Genomic DNA, 13,643 nt, shown 5'->3' with positions numbered 1-13,643 from the left:
CATCACAAAATTCAAATACAGAAAGTTACACAAATGATAGACATCATAACTCCCCATATGGGCTGCATTTCAATTATCACTGTTTTCTACTTGGATTAGTAGTGGTGAAACAAGGAAGATGGGATGTTAAACAGATAGAAAAGTTGTTAAAAATGTCTGATTGACAAGAATGACTAAAGGAATATCATAAACATCAAGAAACGAAAAAGCAAAAGCTTTTCACTAAAATTTTTTAACAGCTTTTTTTTTTTTATCACTGTTCCTTCCCAACCCACCAGAAAATTCTACAAGAATACACAAAGTAAGCATATAGAAGCACACATTATTTTTTGCTAGAATGGCTATGACAGGCTGTTAAGGTGCAAGCAAAGCAGATAACTTTTTTATCGGGATGTGGGAGACTTCTGTAGCAAACAAGAGAAAAGAGAATAGGAAGATTTGAAGAGATGCAATCACAGCAGAAGTCCAACATTTCATTAGATGTGTGTGTGGGTGTGTGCGCGCGCACATGTGTGTGCGAGCATGCGTGTGTGCTTTTTTTCTTTTCATATTATATAATTTGCATTTTACAAAACAGAAAATCTCATCAGATGAATTTAAAATGCAAAGAATGCTTTCAGCATACAGAAGAGATTTTCTTATTTCTAGTAACATTACTATAATAACTTAAACAATTTAAGAATAAAGAGGAAAAGAAAATTATCCCTTAATAATTTTAAGATTATTGAGAACACATTCTCTTCATTTACTCTAGTGATAATCAACTAATCAACCTATTCAAGATCATGATTATAGAAGTGTTTTCCTTCTCGAAACACGTGCAAGGCTTTTGCAATTCAATCAACAATCATTAGTGGTGTGTCATCTCTTCATGATGTAATAATTAGGCCATAGCAAGTGTGGAATTGATAAAATTGCAGCTACTTTTAAAGCTCATTCATGATTAGCCAATATCAAACTTTCTTTTTTTGTGTGTTGAGTTGGTCTGTGAATGATGGTGCATTAAAAAAGCTGGGCTATCAAGAATAAAGCAGCAAGCTTATAATGCTTCTCAAACTCCCTTCAAATTGAAGTGTGAAAATGATTAATTTCTTACATTTCCAGTTTCTTCTTTGCAAAGTAGCTACAGCAGTATAGAATTAACAAAGTTAGCTAAATTTACACTAAACTTAAATTAATTTACACTAAATGTATTGCCAGATAATATGAAATCTGAAAGAAATAATAAATTATGAAAAACTGAACATATGAAAAACTGACTATGGATACCATATTTCACCTTAGAAATCCATAATTATCAACAACTACCTATATCATTTTTTAATGATTATAAAACACTAACAATACTAACAGTAGAATTATGCATATCTGAAGAAAATATGTGTGAATAAATGGTTCATCAGTTTTCACTATGGGTGAGAATACTAAAACAAACCTGTAGTAAACAAAGTTTTATTAGATATGGCATAAAAACATTTACACAGCATCTTTTCCAAGTACAATGTAAATTATATTATTATATTATAAGAATGTGCTGTCGTGAGCTTAAAAACTAAGTGAGACTTGGATACATATTGACTGCTTTTTGTTGTAAATATTCAGCTCATACAAACATGATACACTGTGCCAAATGAGACAGCCTCAGCACAGTCACTCAACTGGCAAGAAAGTGCTGCCAAATTTCCCTGTCTGATAGGGTTGCCAAGGCTAGAATGTCTGATCATTAGTTCTTTCTAACAGAACCAACTTATGGCTAAATGATAACAAAACACTGAGTTTGTAAACTTATATTGCTTGAAAAAAGTTATACTAGTTATTCTTCATCACAAATGTGTAACACAGTTGCTGCCAATCGACTAGCTAGGTCAAATGAGCAGACTATAGATGAAAATTAAGCAAAAATCAAGGTAATATTATTTCTTGCTTATGAGAGACTACAAAACAATGTCTCACATTAAAAAAATAATTAACATCAAATTATGCAAATTGTAAGATATTCTCTTATACAAACATATAGCATTCTACTGTATCAGTTATTTGAAGCCTCAAAGATAGTGGTTCTTGACAAGGAAATCACGTAAATGGAGTTCTTTGTTATTTTTTCTTCACTTCCTGATTCCATGTATTTACCAGTAGATTATTAGAGAAACAAACTAAGTACAGAAAATATATTATTTTCTTGACTTTTATGAAATATTTTCCTATTTTTAAATAACAGTTTATTCATAAGTTGTAACTTAGAGTAACAGCTAAACTGAAATTTGATATTCTTGTAAAGAATGTAGTGACAATACAACTAAATGGATGTTATTTGAAATGACAAGCACAGCTATCTAGGTAGGGAAGTAGGTAGGTATACAGGTGTAGAGCATAGGGTCAAGTCACTGAAGCAATAGTTAGTAGTCTTGCAGAAAGAGAGACAGGAGCAGGAGGAAAGGAGATGAAAAATAAGGGAGTCCAACCAGAAATATAAAGTCATGCAATAGCACAAGTCAGTAAACCAACTCATACTACATGCCCCAGATAACTACAAGACTAACAGAGCTAAGTCAATACCGTGTACAGTGTTGGTATCGCAGTGTCCGTCTGATGGTCTGGCAGGATTAAAATAATTATAAAATAACTGCACCTCAAGTCAAACTATTGGTCTCTTCTGACCAACATAGCATTCTCTTAAAAAGGAGCAAAGAATGGTGCCAGTTTCTTCCTTTTTCCCCTTCTACTTCTCAATATTAAATATATTTGTTGAACTCACTGGAGAGCAAAACAATCTTGTTGACACAGCAATGCCAGTACACCTGTTCATTACTAGACATAGTATAGACGAGAGGATAACAATAATAAAAGACCAATATTATATACAGCATTGACAGTTCTTTACAAGATTGTATTTTTTTTATTTGGCTTGTTCAAATGTTTTTGATTCTTGAATGATTTTTTTTCCCACCGGCCATTCTTTTTCTTCAAAATTCTAATTTTCAGTAATTTTCATTTTGCAAATATTTTTCATCTCTTAGTTTTCTTTTCTTTTTTTTTTCTTTTTTTGTCATCATTCAAAAAAATATATTTTTGTAAAACAAATAACATGAATCATTCACCTTTATACCACATTTTTATATTATGCACTGTGAAAATACCTTCAGATAAATCTTAGATAAATTTCCAGCCCAAATTTGAAAGAGAGGGAAAAGATAGATTTTGATCACCAGCCAGAGTGTCTCTCATTTCATATGTTAGTTACTAAAAAATATATATTATAACAAATGTTACTGAATTAGTAAGAAGAAATTTAAAAGGGCAAAACAGTTAGAAAGTTAGGTGTTAGAAGTTCAAAATTTCTTTTTAATGTCAATTAAGGATAATAATTGAATTTTAAGGGAATGTTAATCTAAAGAAAAAGGAATTTTGCTAGAACAGAGAGAGACATTATAACACATTTAGAAAATTGGAAAGGAAGGGGAACAACTCAAAATAAACAAAAAAATAAATCAGCAAGAAAGGCAGGAGAGTGAATTTTTGCTTTTGCTGCTAAATCAAATTAAAAAAGCAGAAACTAAAATCTTACCTTCTGGGATTTGACATTACATGATTCTGCCAACTTGGCTAAATAGGCTTTATCCTGTGAATAGATAAAACATAGGGGAATACAACAACCAGCTATATAAAACATTAACTCTTTAGCATTCAGATTATTCTGTCAAATATAAAACCTATTTATTTACACATTATTTTGAATTAATCAGACGTTATCTTGTGGCTTTGAGATTCTGATGACATGAATGTTTATTCTTAGAATGACATTGTAGGGCCAATGGCAGAGGCCAGATCTGGCCAGTTTCAACATAAAACAGGTACAATATTTGGTCCCAATATGGCCAGTTTGAATGCTAAAAGGTTAAGATAAGAGAGAATAGGGAATATGATCACAGTTTTAAATAAAAATAGTAAAAGACTATAAGGAAAATTTGGAGTCAAGTTACATAATTGAGAGAGAGAGAGAGAGAGAGAGGTCAATGCAATGTCTAGCTTTTCTTCCAACAACACTATTGTGTCTAGTAACCACTACTACTATTAAAGAGTGAGCACTAGGAAGTTTAAACTGCAGTAAAAAAATTCACATCTACATGTAGCCCATTTTCCATGCTTACATGGGTCAGACAGAATTTGTTGGGGAGGAAGCCCTTCCTGTTGCCAACCTTTGTCTGTTTCAAAGTAAGGCAGTATTTTCCCATAGATGTTTTTGCAAGAAAGGCAGTGAGGTGGCAGAATCATTAGCACGCTAGACAAAATGTTTAGTGGCTTTTCATCTGTCTTTACATTCCAAGTTCAAATTCTGCTGAGGTCAACTTTGCCTTTCATCCTTTTGGAGGCGATTAAATAAGTAACGGTTGAGCACTGAGATCAATGTAGTTGACTTACACTCTCCCCAGAAATTGCTGGTTTTGCACCAAAATTTGAAACTAATATTTTTTCAAGGAAGACTGGAAATGAACAACTTCACTAATATGACAATGATGTTTCCATTTACAACCATCATGCCATGTCAACAACAGTACATATAAATGCATACACATACATTTGCAAAGCAAATTTTTCGCCACACAATTACACCTGCTACTACATTTGTATTAAATAAACCTCAGCTAGTACAATGAAAAGATATTTGTTACAAGTGATCAATCCATCTAAAGGAATGAGAACAACTTGAATATAACTTTTATCCATGATCTGATGTCCTAAAGAAAATAACTAGCTCATAAGATAAGAAATTATCATTACGCACTTATATAATCAGGCTTGTTTTCTTCATCTTGGTTGTTATAGTTACATTTTGACCATTGCACAATTTGACCTTCCTTAGATGCTTCTCATGTTCAATAACAATCTCTGAATTTCAAACCAAGCCTTTTATCAAATCCATGGAGTTTGAGTGCTCTCATTCTGTTATCCACACTCATTCATAATCAATGTCAGTTATGATACTTGGTTACAAGCCTTAAGATCCGAGTTCAAATTAAATTTCACACATAGATCACAATGAAATGAGTGGATCAACTGCATAAAAGTAGATTTGAATATATTTTTTTTTATGCTTCACTTATAGAATACTAGAAAAACATCATGTAATTGAGAATGCCTTCTTGATAAATATAAATTATTTACTTCTACAGCTCTTTAAAATGCTTATTTTATGCTAATCTAATATTTAAATTTATTCAGAAAATGTCTAACAGCTAATAGCAGGCATGGCTGTATAGTAAGAAGCTTACTTCCTAGTTATATGGTCCAAGGTTCAGTCCCACTGTGTGACACCCGAGACAAGTGTCTTCTATTATCAGATCCACTCACAAGGTTTCACAGTAGACAGAAACTGGAAAAAGTTGGTTGCGTGTGTGCGCACATCAGGCTTTAAAAAACAAGTATTGGGGTTAATTTGTTTAACTAAACCCTTTAAGAAAGTGCCCCAGCATGGTCACAGTCCAATGACTAAAACAAGTAAAAAGGTATAAAAGAAAATCTGGTGGATCTAGAATTATTAGAACAATTACTTTTACATAGTTACTCCACCCATTTTAGTCAATACAAAATGATCTTATGCTTATGGGGCTAGCATCTCAACTATGAACAGCCACATGTACCAGTCTAATATAATATTCCTTTTCAGAATAATGGTGACTTTGAAAGGATATACGGGAGTAGTTTCCTCATCATTACCTTCAGGTGATGAGTGTAAAGGCTAAAATTTCTAAAGAGAAAATGAAATAGCAGTTCACTGCTAAAAATTTAGTTCAATACTGTTATGTCAAAGAGCAGACAACTTATTAATAAGAGAAGATAACTACTACAGAGAGGTACTTGCATAGCAAGTGACCTGATCTGAGATTGTGTGCTGGAACAAAAACAATTACAGCGTGGAAGGTGTTTATAAGCCATTTAAGAAACACAAAAACCATTAGATTCACTTCAACATTTAAATTTAATTTACAACCTGTTCACTGACAAAATTCCATGCTGCACGGAATTTTGTCAGTGAACAGGTTGTAGTCTCAAAGCGACGAAAATATTTTGGCAAATTAAATATAAATGTTGAAGTGAATCTAACAGTTTTTGTGTATTTCTTAAATGGCTTATAAATAACTATTATAAATCTAGTTAAATAGAATGATCGAAGCTAAAAGTAAACAACCTGCTGAAAAGATATGGCTGTCAAGTGCCTATCAAAGAACCTGAGAATAAGACTCAGTGTACAGGATAAAATCTTTCATGAACAAGCTATTTTATTCTACAGTAAGCAATACATTTTTTAAAAACATTTTTTCTAAAAATTTATCAAAATAGCAAACTGAAAATAAAATAAAACTTGAATACCAATTAGCCTAAGTCTATGATCAGATAACCTCTAAGAGGAGGATAATATAGTCGTCTTCAACTGAATTTAAAAAAAGAGAAACAACTAATTTTAATTCACACACAATAGAAACTAAAGCAAATGGTACAATCTTACACTTCAAAATATGTCCACTGTTCACAAGATAATTAAAAGCTAGCTCTTTTTATCAGCATAATTTTTTTTATATTCATTTGTGTGTGCATGTGCAGCATGTTAGTATTTGTACATGCTTAATCAGCTGTTTGGTTCATTAACATAATCCTAATTTATTAATTTATAATACTTCATTTTATATTCTATCTAACATTTATCTTTTGGTAAGGGATATACCTTGTCCAATGTATGAGTGATCTTCAATGTATGTAGCCTCGCAAACACATTTTTATTGTTGTGCATGTGCAACAGAGACACAAATAATGCATGGAATTTACTTATTAGCTAGCTAAGAAACAAACTTATGGATATGATTAGAAAAGATATTGGTTACAAATAACACAGAAAGAAAATAAAGGGGAAAAAATAATAGAAAATTTATTTTATACCTTTGCCTTTTTGAAGAATTCATGTTTCAAAAGTTGTTTAGCAGTTGGCCTGTAAATGACAAAGAAAGGTGATCATTATTAAAACAAGGCACCAATACATTACAAATTACAAAAAGCAATAGGTTTCCAGAACATAAGAGTGCAAGATTTCATCATCATCATCATCATCGTTTAGCGTCCGCTTTCCATGCTGGCATGGGTTGGACGGTGCAACTGGGATCTGGGAAGCCAGAAGGCTGCACCAGGCCCAGTCTGATCTGGCAATGTTTCTACGGCTGGATGCCCTTCCTAACGCCAACCACTCCATGAGTGTAGTGGGTGCTTTTTACGTGCCACCTGCACAGGTGCCAGACAAGTCTGGCAAACGGCCACAGTCGGATGGTGCTTTTTACGTGCCACAGGCATGGAAGCCAGTTAGGGCGGCACTGGCAACGGCCACGTTTGGATGGTTCTCTTATGTGCCACCAGCACTGAATCACAGCGACAATTTCCATTCACGTTGATCGATTTTGATTTTTGTCATTTTTTGATTTTGATTTTCACTTGCCTCAACAGGTCTTCACAAGAAGGGTTTTGTGGCCCAAGAAGGAAAGGAAAGAAGGAAGGATTCTTTTTCTTAAATTCTGTAAAACAGCAAAATGTCACAAGGTTTATTGAGAATGCTTTTGTTTCTAAAATAAACCAGGAATCTACCAAACCAATTAGATATTTTTCAAACATTGTGTTGGAAATACTGTTCAATCCGAAAGTTCACCTTGTAACTATGGCTGATTATTCAAAATTGTGTGAAGCAATGATTTATTAAACAGTATGAACTGATACAGACAAAAGATTGTCAGAATTGATACTTGTCTTCAGCTTCTTTAATTTAAGCCCCATCTAGGATCATGAAATAAGTATTAAATGAATTAAGAAATGAGTGAATAGCATATAATGTAAAACTAACTTGAAGATGAACTTGAGTGATAGCTTAAACTTTCAATCATGTTGGAGCAGGTTAAATACGAGTTTATCTAAAGTGGGGAGGTCTAACTTAATCCAGCAGGAATTAACATAGCTCCAGCTATGTAAGCTTGCCCAGCTTAACATACTTCATTCAGATATAGTCTTTCTAAGATGACACACTGTTTCATTATTGTTTCCAGGCAGGTGTAAAGCCTAAAATTTTCTGAGATTAAGAAATAAGAATCTCAAAAATAATTAGCAAAATGACTGAAATTAGCAATATAACAGGAAACAGAGTGTGAATTTATTGTTTCGCTTACTGAAGACTTTCAATCATCATCATAAAGAAGAAAACGCAGTTCTCTTAAACTATTTATTCTTTTGCTGTTCTCTATTTTTTTTTTATTGTTTTACATGATTCCAACTATCAACCCAAAGTTTGAAATGGATTTTTTTTTTTTTATGAAACAACAGTTTCTACTACAGCTATGCAAATAACTGTCACATAAGAAGCAACTGTTCTTACTACCTGCTTTTATCGACCAAACTAGAGTAAACGAAGTTGTGTCCCTTGCTTGAAATGCCTCCATAATGACCATTCTAAAATTTGAATTAAGATCGATGTAGTTGGTAATTTGGCATCTTCACTTTTTCTATTTTCTAGTTTCCTCATATTTTATTGAAGAACCGGAGGTTGAAGATATACCTGAGTGATGTCTCTTTTCTGTTGCATTGTGATGTGGGTGGGAATCAGCGATGTCTTGAGTAGGTTAGTGGATCTCATGGAACCTGTTATTACTTTTCTTAAAGAAAAGTTCCTATAGGTGCAGGGGTGGCTGTGTGGTAAGTAGCTTGTTTACCAACCACATGGTTCATGATTCAGTCCCACTGCGTGGAACCTTGGGCAAGTGTTTTCTACTATAGCCTCGGGCCGACCAAAGCCTTGTGAGTGGATTTGGTAGACGGAAACTGAAAGAAGTCCGTCGTATATATATATATATATATATATATAATATATATATATATATATATATATGCGTGTGTGTGTTTGTCCCCTTAGCATTGCTTGACAACCGATGCTGGTGTGTTTATGTCCCCGTTACCTAGCGGTTCAGCAAAAGAGACCAATAGAATAAGTACTGGGCTTACAAAAGAATAAGTCCCGGGGTCGAGTTGTTTGATTAAAGGCGGTGCTCCAGCATGGCCACAGTCAAATGACTGAAACAAGTAAAAGAGTAAAGAGAGTAAAGAGTATCCTCAACTAGAAAATTATGAATGAATATGCAAGATATGATGTTCTTTACTGATATAATGAATCATCTACAAACTTTCAATATGGCACTCTGGGCAATGGATATGATTATTTCTAATCAGATTCAGTTTTCAAAGTAAAACAAAAACTTTTCAAAAAGATATATCAGGAAATTTCACTTTCTCAATCTCAGGAGGGAAAAATACATTCCTGATACTGACATAAAAGACCACTAACTGGAATAACACAAACATAAATTAGAAGGACTACTTGATAATTTCCTATCCAGGTTTGATGACTTACTGGAGAAGCAGCCCTACTTCATCTTTTGTAAATCTATTCATGGTTGATGTTCCCACTGACAAATGTCCAATTCTCAAACCTCTAGTTATGGAATCATCTGCTATGGAAATGGAATTAAAGGAACTACAGGAGGACCTGGGTCTAAAGATAACTCATAAATCCCAGTCTACAACTGAGTTCAGGAAACAAGTTCTAGAAAGAAAATATTCTGAACTGAAGAAAACTAGCATGTAGCTTATCACAATTTTCAGCATAACATACTGCTGTGAATTACTGTCCTCTGTAATAAAGTTTGTGAAATGGAAGCAACATGCAAACCTTACAAACCATCACCTGACAGAGCTAATTCATAGTTTTGATGACAAATCAGTCTGATTTTTGACAACTTACAGCCAAGATGGAAACCCACCTCTACTTGAAGTAAATAGCAGCTTTAATAGCCAGGTATGTTTTGCATTGTCTGTTTGTAATAAAAATATAATGATAAGATTAACTTTGTAAGGAAGGATCTGATTTAAATATCTCTAATTTTATTGGTTTGCTTTTTACATATTTCCACCAACTTTGATCAAAACACAAAGGGAAATATTTATTCACAGAAGATATTTACTAAGATATATAACTATCATGAATCCACCCACTCCTACATCCACCTTTTCATTTGTATTTTTGGCAGCCTAATTTTTATGTTGCTGAAATGGAAATTTGCACAATTTTCTTCGATGTTTCTGTAGTTCATTATGGTATGAAATACACAAAAACTTTTGGTGCATGAATTTAAAAAACTGCATTCACAAATAAATATTATTGCACACAAAGAAAATGTGTGTAACAATTAAAATCTATCCTTTTATTTCACTGGTTTCAGTCATTCGACTGTGGTTATGTTAGGGCACCACCTAGAAGGTATTTAGTCAATCATGACATTCTCAGGACTTATTTTATTGATCTAAGTAGCAAGATATAAACAGACACAGAATCAAACATAAACAGTGTAAATTTTGTTCATGTTTTGTGGCCTTCAAACATCTGAGCCTTATTGGATGTGGTTCTTACATTAAGCAAGTCTGACCACCCTGATCAAAGCAAACCCAGAAACTCCATACACAAAGAAATTGCCTGGCTCTAAGGAACTTTTAGGTTATTAAAGTATAGACTAAATTTTGAACAAGGAGGACACTAGTAAATGACAGGATTGCTGATCACTAGACTTTTTAAATAATAAAACTGCTAACAAATACTGAGCTCAAAATTGATTGGTTATGTGTGGAGAACTGCTCAAACCAAACTTCTGGGGTCACATGCAAACCCTGTCCTGCATGTATATTGTGTTTGTATTTACTGCACTATGCTAATGATAGGTGGTATCTGAACACTGAGCCCAAATCAACTACATTTATATCTATGCTATGAATAGATTAGTTTTTTGTTTTGTTTTTTCCTGCAAAAATTTCAGCCAAGCAGTCATCATTCTGATTGATGTTGAGAAGTTTGTCATATATGAATGTTCAAATTAATTCAGTCCACTACAATAACGGCATAAAAAGGTATTCAGTCATTAGCTGGATGATATCTTCTCCTAAAATATAATAACATAAACAATGAATAATGCCAGCTATGAACAGAAGCAACTGAACATTACTATTAATTTGACACCAGACAGAGAAGAATAAAGAACAAAGTTAAAACGAAAATGGCATTCAACATTTGTGCTCAGGTAACATTGGACAGAAAATGGTGAAATAAGTGAAAACAAAAAAAATCCTATATCAAAAATAAAGAAATGCAATCTGAAAATACAGATGTTAAAATAGTCAGGAAAAAGTACCTCTTTTCAGGATCTTTCCTTAAACAATCATTTATCATTTTTCGGAAAACTTTGCTATAATTCTTATATTGGTCTTTATCTTGTGCACCAGTGTCTAATGTTGGTGAGTCATTCTGTAATGTCAGCATTAAAACCTGCAAAAAACACAATGAACAAAAGTGGATACAGCTTTTTCTCTATTATTCATTTCAATCACCCAACCATTCCCACTATGGTACTGCTAAACAGTGTGACACTATTTAAAAGAAATCAAATTAAGATTTCTTTTGTTATCAGTCGATAATGTCTCAGAGAAAATATTTAATCACTGACCATCTTTTGTAGAGTAGCAATAACTTTATAGTTATCATATGAATTATATGAGAAGATAGTCAAAATTAACAGGAAACGTTCTCTGTGGGACGAACCTGTTGTAGTTCAGGCTTCTGCCACTAGAAGCCACTTGATGCAACCCTCAGGCATCAGTCTGCCAACTGGCAACTTTGTTTTGCAATGCTTCTTCCCTGTTCATCAATTTTTGCAATGGCTGAAATGAAGGAACAACATGCTTCCATGAAATTCTGTTTTCTGCTGGGGAAAACAGCAGCCAAAACAGATATCATGCCTCAAATAGCTTACAAGGATGCTGCCATGAGCAAAACACAAGTTTAAAAGTGGTTTCCACACTTCAGGAATGGTCACATATCGCTTGAAGACCAATCTCATTCAGCACAACCATCGACTTCCAGAACAAATGAAAACGTCACAAAAATTCATGAACTGATCTTGGAGGATCGTCGCCAAACAATTGACAAACTTGTTGATATGACTGGTGTGTTCAGGAGCTCCAGCCAATGAATTTTGAGTGAGTTGCAGCAAAATTTGTGCCTCGCTTGCTCACAGAAGATCAAAAGCAATCACAACTAAACGTGACATCAACTGCATGAACAGTTGGAAGCTGATCCAAATCTTTTTCTGAAAAACATTACCGGTGACGAAAGCTGGTGCTACAGCTATAGATCAGAAATGAAGCAGTAATCAATGTCACCACACCCCAAAGAAGCATATGTCATGTGAAGTCCAATGTCAAGATGATGTTGATTTGCTTCATTGATGGAAAATGAATTGTTCATACACAATTTGTTCCTCCTGGTGAAACTGTTAACCAGACATTTTAATTGCCAGTTCCGAAGCATTTGCAAGACATGGTGGGATGAAAACGCCCCAACCTGTGGCAAAGTGGAGAGTGGTGGTTTCATCATGAAAATGTGCCTGCGCACACCACCAGTTTTTGACCAAAAATGGCATGGCCTTGCTTACCTGCCCTCCCTTATAAAAACAATGCACCTTCTTAAAAACTGAAGTGTAAATTTACACTTTTAAGTCCACAACTCCTAACAGCACTTATAATAGATACTAGATGTAAATTTTAACTATAAACCATGTTATTAACGGATAACGACTTCAAATAACATATTGGTTGTATCTTGAGGGGGAGTTAAGATGATATACAGTGCATTCATCAGTCAACGTGCATGCTGATGCTCATATTAATCCTTTCACAGTTAAACCAGCCATATTGGCTCGAATATTCTACTTCTTTATGTTCAATCTAGTCAGATCCAGCCTTTCACACTTAACCTATACTGTTATTCTAAAAATAATCACATTACTGAAATCTTGAAGCCACAAGATATTGCATGTTTAATTCAAAACAATGTGAATAAATAAGAGGCAATGTCTATAATATATTGCTAGAGACAACAGAAATTCACTCTGCAGCAAGTGGACTGCAAAGATAAATCTTGAGAGGAAGAATTACCAAGCAAGAGTTTCTGCCCATTAGTTCATGACACTCTAAGGAATGATTTAGGTGTCCCTTTGCAATTTTTAAAATCTCCTTTAACCCTTTTTTTACTATATTTCTGACCAAAATACACCCCTTATGTGTTTCAATTAATTTCTAACATAATCATAAATTTAGTCTGGTTTCATTAAACAACTATAACTTTTTTATTTATCAATATATTAACGTGAATTTTGGAAGATAATTTAATGAAATGTTCTCAACCAATTCTATACTATAATTTTTGTCACAAAGTGACTCTAATTGTAGGTAGATACAGGTAAATTCAACAAAATATAAAATTATTAAAATTTTTGTTTAAACATCGCTATAGAAAATGGGTTATTAGCTAATATTCAATTGGGTATACAACAAAATTTTACTATAGAATTTGTTATTCTGGGTAACTTTCTGATACCCATAATAATATTTATGGCAAAATAAGCCTTAATTTCATTTAAGGTTGTGGGAAACCACAAATTATCCTTTCTTTCGCTTTGTTTACATTTAGCGTAACGGTTCGTTTCTGCCGTAATGATTTCAAATAGGCTCATTCG

The 13,643-nt window shown here is 33.5% G+C and overlaps 1 protein-coding gene across 7 annotated transcripts in view; it reads right to left on the bottom strand.

Moving 5' to 3' along the window:
• The window catches only part of LOC115219553 (serine/threonine-protein kinase OSR1), a 249,692-nt gene that overhangs the window by 117,132 nt on the left and 118,917 nt on the right, over positions 1–13,643 (bottom strand). For all 7 annotated transcript variants that reach the window (XM_036501570.1, XM_029789762.2, XM_029789764.2 and 4 more), the window contains 3 exons: positions 11,262–11,395; positions 6,934–6,982; positions 3,566–3,619 (listed from right to left, as the gene is read on the bottom strand). In XM_036501570.1, coding sequence (XP_036357463.1) covers positions 3,566–3,619; positions 6,934–6,982; positions 11,262–11,395 — 237 coding nt within the window. The remainder of the gene's footprint in view (positions 1–3,565; positions 3,620–6,933; positions 6,983–11,261; positions 11,396–13,643) is intronic.

The sequence above is a fragment of the Octopus sinensis genome, linkage group LG1 (genome assembly GCF_006345805.1).
Source record: "Octopus sinensis linkage group LG1, ASM634580v1, whole genome shotgun sequence".
Classification (NCBI taxonomy): domain Eukaryota; kingdom Metazoa; phylum Mollusca; class Cephalopoda; order Octopoda; family Octopodidae; genus Octopus; species Octopus sinensis.
This window is presented reverse-complemented; position numbering and strand designations above follow the sequence as displayed.